Here is a 6,000-nt window from a genome sequence, read left to right on the forward strand (position 1 = left end):
TAAATGGTGGGATTAATTAATCATTTTATTCTAAAAACTTTATATTTTAAAAGTTTTATATGATTGATTCATTGGATTTAGAGCAAGGCTATGTTACAAAATAGGTCAGTTTTCAGTTATTCATCAGGAATACCTTAAGAAGAGTGTATTACTGATTAAATATGAATTAGCATTATTAAGTAATTGTTAAATAATAACACTGAATTTGACACCTTGATCTTTCCCCTGAATATGCTACTTAGCACATTCTTGATTATCATGTGTTATATTTCAAGGGATTTTATTATACCTGTTCATTTTAAAGCCCAGAATTGTCTGGAGTCTAAAACAAATTTAACAATGAAAAATGAAAACTTTCATTATTAAATTGAGTCACTCTCTCAAAATTAATATTATAGATCTAACCCATCCTCCCCAAACACCATTTTCTGGTATCGTTAAATATAAGTGCACTTAATGAGACCATTATTGATATTTACATTATAGGGAAGAGATTCAGAGTCTGAAGAAATGTTTTAAGTCGAACTAATAATAATGATCAAAATACAGGAAGGAAAGCCAAACAGATGAATTCGAATAAATCGACGAGTGTAGCTGCTTCAAAGGAAGTAGGAACTCAAGGAAAGATCCATTATAACAAGCATCAAAGGCCCATTTGGGTCAGTAGAACTTTGATAAAGGAAGCAAAGGGATAATAAGATAATAGTAAGCAACTAATTAGATTGCAGATAGAAAGCTGTTGGGAGCTGGTCCTGACAAAGAAGGTGTGTGGGGTACAAGGTGAGTTTGGAGTTCCTGCCCCAGCTTTGGAAGAGGTGTTAGAATTACTGAAGTCAGGGAAAGCTGGCAGGAGAGGTACCAGATTGTTGCAGAGGTCTGTCAGGGTTATGCTGATGACAAATTACAGCCAGAATGGTTTCTGATGTTCAAATAGACATGGTCAAAGAGGATTTAAATGTGGAAAGCATAGACCTTTTTTAAGGTCAGACAAAGCCAGATTTTAATCCCAAGTCTGACACTTACGAATTTGGACTTTGAGCATATTTTTAAATCTCTCTGAGTCTCAGTTTTCTCATCTGTAAGTGGGGATAAAAATATCCATATATGGGGTATTGTAAAGATTAAATAATATATATATACATATATATAACCACTTAACAAATTGCCTCATATTTAGTTAATAATGAAATGGTTGGTATTACTAGTTGGCCAAAGAAAAAATATTTGGCTAATAGATGTAGAAATTTTAATAGCTAGAAAGTATTTCAGAAATTTTGTAAAATTCCTCCAAAAATAGAAAGAAATGTAATCAAATTAATGAATCTGGTTCCTCCTTATAACTTTTGTTAGGAATAATTATTTACCTATAATAGAGCTAATAAAGACTCAGAGAATGAAACTACATCTATTTTTTTCTACAGATATGTTTGACCTTCTTGACAAACTCATCCTACAGTCCTTGGTATACCTTTGATTAAGACAGAAGGATCTATTTTAATAAGGTATTACAATTAAACTTTAAAAATTTAAGGATGACTTGAACTGATAATTTTTGTTATAAATGTAAGCACTCTGCTTTAGAAGAAATAGATGCATAAAATTTTCTGGGGTATAAGTATGATATTGGAACAAAAGTTGAGGCCCCAAGGAACATTTCTAGCTACACTACAACTGTACTAAGGGCTATTCTGTTCTATTCTTAGCAGCAGTAGCAGCAATAAATTCACATTAGTAAAAATGAACTAATGAGATAATTATCATGAAACACCATTGTATCTTCTACCATTTCATATTCTGAAGGCTTAGGTGATACACACCTAAATTGCCAAAATAATATCATATTATATGACATGTCTGAAAAATTATTAGAGGTTGTTAACAAGACTTTCCCTCTAAAAATATTTTGTCAAAATATATACCAATGCATACACTTGCTTGGAAGGGTTGTTTTGACATATGGAAAAATAGCTCTGCCTATTTTACTTTTAATAATTATCAGTCAACTATATTAATATCCCTCTTTTCCAAAGGAGATTCTGTTGCTACGAGGAAGAATGTGAGAGCAATGAAATACAAATTTGTTTATCTGTATGCAGAAGAAAAATAACAAACTATGTACATAGAAAAAATGGAAATACAGCCTCAAAAACCGTTAGCTTTCCTGTTTTAAGTTTTAGCTTCTTCCAGAGAAGAAATTGATGCATTCGATGTTAATTTAAAAAGCTTTAAAATCTTGTAAGTTTTTCCTTTTATCATACTGATGAAATTTTATTAAGTCTATAATTTTTCATCATAAAAGTATTTCTTGGACTTGATATTGCTCAAATTTCCTGTCAATCTGACAGGCATATGTTGTAATGTTATAAAGAATAAGCACCTCCTTTTGTGAACATAACATGCCTTCAACTCAGAAAATAGAAAGAAAATAAATTAGTCTACAGGCCTTTGCTTTAGTTGAGGTACTGTTAAGTGTGGCAGGCATCATCCTGGATAAGATATTTTCATTCCAGGCGAAAAGAAGGAGAGCTTTTGCCTGACATACACCAATCATGAACATGTTGATTATATAGGTAGTTGCTACAAGCTATCAAATCATCAACTATGAATGACAAGTCGACAGAAGCACAAATAATTATTGTCTGTGGACTTTGCCCATTCAAAAATCTTCACATAGTAAGGATCTAAGAGTAATCCTTCCATTTTATGCCTATTGCAACAGTCTTGAGGCACAACTGGGGCTGGAATGAAGGCCACTTGAATCTTACAGTGAGGGTCTATTTTACTTCCTAACAATGGTTAGTGGTGGATTAAAATCTGTCCTGAGGGGAAGAAGACAAAAGAGAGGCTCATGCAAAAAAGGAGTTACATAACGCAAAGTCAGTGGCGATCAAAAGATTCAGATTTTTGAGACTGTATTCTTATACAATATCTGATGGCCATTTAAAGAGACATGCAAAGAAAAGTACCTGTACACCAAACTTATTGCTGTATAAAGAACAGCAAAAACAATAAATTCCCTGTACAGTAGTTTGTAGATGCTGCCTCTCCACTTGAAGAGTAACCTATGAAATCCAAAAAAAGTTGCATTTGCTACTTTACTGGAGTAAGTGACAGTCATCTTGGATAGTTTTTTCTAGAAGAGCAAAAAGACAAAACACAAGTAAAAAGCAATGTTTAAAATAGGGCATAAATCTGTATGTCTGTGTATCAAGGAAATTCAAGCCAACAACTAGTCAGCCATATCTCTTTTTTGTCTTTTTTAGTTTCTATAATTTGGAACTTTCAGATAACCATTATCTCAGTTTAGCAGAAAGCAGGAGGAAAGGAGTCTCTGGGAAGAGTAATATTAGACATCCTAAACTTGCCTTAACTGTTAAATATTATTTTTAGATTATATAGCCATTGGTCAATATATATTGAATGAACAAATGCGACAAACAAGGCCCTCATGGGAATTTAATTGATGGGGCACTTTTGGTGGGTTTGGTTGCATGTAGATGTCTCTCTAGTGGAGGTCCATGTACATTGTTAGCACTCATTGCATTTCAAAAGGTAGCCAGAAAGTTGGGTCATAATGATGAATAAGAATGGTGCACTTTCCTCATGAAAGGTTGTATATAAACGCTTAGGGATGGTGCACATTCTCTTTTGAACTGAACAAAATGAGATCATTATTTACCACTCTTTCTACTTGAGTCCATTTCATGAATGTGGTTAGGATGAGCACTGGGCCCCAAAGCCTTGTTTTCAGTGAGTTCTTTGGAATTCCACCACTTTTCACCAATACATTAAATATTCAGGTTTTGAAACAGACAACGCAAAGCTAAATCCTGCTCAATTTCTGGCCAAGATAGAACATATGCAAATAAAATTAGATTTATTTAAAATCTTACTTTTCTCAAAAGGATCTATGAGGAGAGTCTTATAGAGCTACTTAGACTGAAATCATGAAGCTTTTAGGTAGAATTGTACTAGACACAAAAAATAAATTCTGTAGCAGATTTCTTTTGTAAAGTAACCTATACCACACATTTTATCATAAACAAGAAATTTTTCTATCTTTACTCATTGTTGGAAAAACAATTCAACTCTGATTTGCCTATTTTCCCTAAGGAAATGAAACTCTGGAGCTACATTTATAGCATTTTCTAAAATCACAAACTTAGCTTTCAACATTATGGATTTTAATAAAGAAGGCAGGGCCTTTTGGCATAAGTGGCATTACAAAAAGATGGGACTCATGCCACAAAACCGGTTTTATTTTTCCATCTTTACCTTGTCTATTTGTCTAGTGTGAATACAGCCAAAATTGGGAGAGGAGCATAATAAATTAAGCCCATTTCATAATGTGTTCTCATGGATTCCCAGTAATTTTAAATAACAGTCCTTAAATAACTTTCCTTTCTTTCATTTAGTAGTTCACTCTTTTTAAGCTCTGCCAGGAAAATGAAAATCACAGCAAGTAGAGGTCAGAATTAAAATGCATAAGTTTACTCTGGGCACTAACCTATTTATTTGGTTTGGAGTCTCCGACAGGAAAGAGAATCTTCAAATTTCGGGCTCCCCCTGAAGAGGCACCTTCAGGTCGGTGCTGCACGCCCGGTGTCACCCTTTGCTCGTGCACAGTCAGATTTTCTTTCTGTTCTCTGGCCACTGAGAGGACCCAGAGTGTGACAAGTACAGGGGTTAAATGTTTTTCTACTTGTGGAGGCCTGTTTATGCCAATTTACCCACTGATGACAGTTATAGCTGGGAACAAACAGAAGCGACAGCTGCTGATGCTGCTTTTTTCTAAGCTATAATTATAACTCCACCTGCCGCCCCAAGTACCCCTTTGAATGAGAAGTCGGTAGTGACATGAAGGATGTTGGGCTGTTTGTCTGTTAGATTCATTTTGACTCCACCCTGGGATCAAGGAAGAAAGGTTCATTTGGCCCTAAAGAGTTCAAAAAAGAGGCCCCAACAGCTCCCCCCCACAAAAAAAGACAGTCTTTTTGTGCTTGAAATGAAGATTAAATTCTTAAAGCTGGGCTGGGACTTGGAGGCTCACACCTGTAATCCTAGCACTTTGGGAGGCCGAGGCAGGCAGGTCACCTGAGGTCAGGACAGCCTGGCCAATATGGTGAAACCCCGTCGCTACTAAAAATACAAAAATTAGCTGGGCCTGGTAATGGGCTCCTGTAATCCCACCTACTCGGGAGGTTAAGGCTGGAGAATCACTGGAACCCAGGAGGTGGAGGCTGCAGCAATCTGAGATCACACCACTGCACTCCAGCCTGGGCAGAGAGAAGGAGACTCTGCCTCAAAAAGCAAACGAAAAAATTCTTATGAAGCCAAAACTGGAGCAGACAAGAATATAAACAGAATTTTTGCCCACTTGAGAGGTATTGAAAATGTTCTTCAATTAAAAGCAACAATTATGTGTTAGTATGTGTGGTGTGTGTTTGTGTGTTAGAAGAGCACATAGAAAATCATGATATATTGATGGCTTAGTGTAGTGGGAAATAATAACACATGGATTCATCACTTTTTTTTTTTGAGATGGAGTCTCACTCTGTCTCTCAGGCTGGAGTGCAGTGGCATGATCTCAGCTCACTGCAACCTCGCCTCCCTGGAAAGAGATTTTCCTGCCTCAGCCTCCTGAGTAGCTGGGATTACAGGTGCATATCATCACACCTGGCTAAGTTTTTATATTTTTGTTGAGATGGGGTTTTACCATGTTGGACAGGCTGGTCTCGAACTCCTGACCTCAAGTCATCTGCCTGCCTCGGCATCCCAAAGTGCTGGGATTACAGGCGTGAGCCAACGCACCTGGCCAGAGTCATCACATTTGTTATCCTTCCATGGTCAGCTAGGAAATTTTTTCTTTTTCTTTTTTTGAGACGGAGCTTTGCTCTTGTTACCCAGGCTGGAGTACAATGGTGCCGATCACGGTGCACTGCAACTTCCGCCTCCCAGGTTCAAGCGATTCTCCTGCCTCAGCCTCCTGAGTAGCTGGAA

At 36.5% G+C, this 6,000-nt stretch overlaps 1 protein-coding gene across 3 annotated transcripts in view; it reads right to left on the reverse strand.

Annotated features, from left to right (window-relative positions):
* Positions 1-4,780, reverse strand: part of BEST3 (bestrophin 3) — a 45,755-nt gene extending 40,975 nt beyond the window's left edge. The window contains exons 1-2 of one of the 3 annotated variants that reach the window (XM_023226546.1): positions 4,504-4,720; positions 2,967-3,133 (exon numbers count right to left, since the gene is read on the reverse strand). In XM_023226546.1, the coding sequence (XP_023082314.1) occupies positions 2,967-3,118 (152 nt within the window). In that variant the 5' untranslated portion in view covers positions 3,119-3,133; positions 4,504-4,720. Of the gene's footprint in view, positions 1-2,966; positions 3,134-4,503 lie in introns of all 3 variants that reach the window. The other 2 variants (XM_023226547.1, XM_023226548.2) reach the window with 2 other exon arrangements.
* Positions 4,781-6,000: the final 1,220 nt, after the last annotated feature.

The sequence above is a fragment of the Piliocolobus tephrosceles genome, chromosome 10 (assembly GCF_002776525.5).
Source record: "Piliocolobus tephrosceles isolate RC106 chromosome 10, ASM277652v3, whole genome shotgun sequence".
Taxonomy (NCBI): Eukaryota; Metazoa; Chordata; class Mammalia; order Primates; family Cercopithecidae; genus Piliocolobus; species Piliocolobus tephrosceles.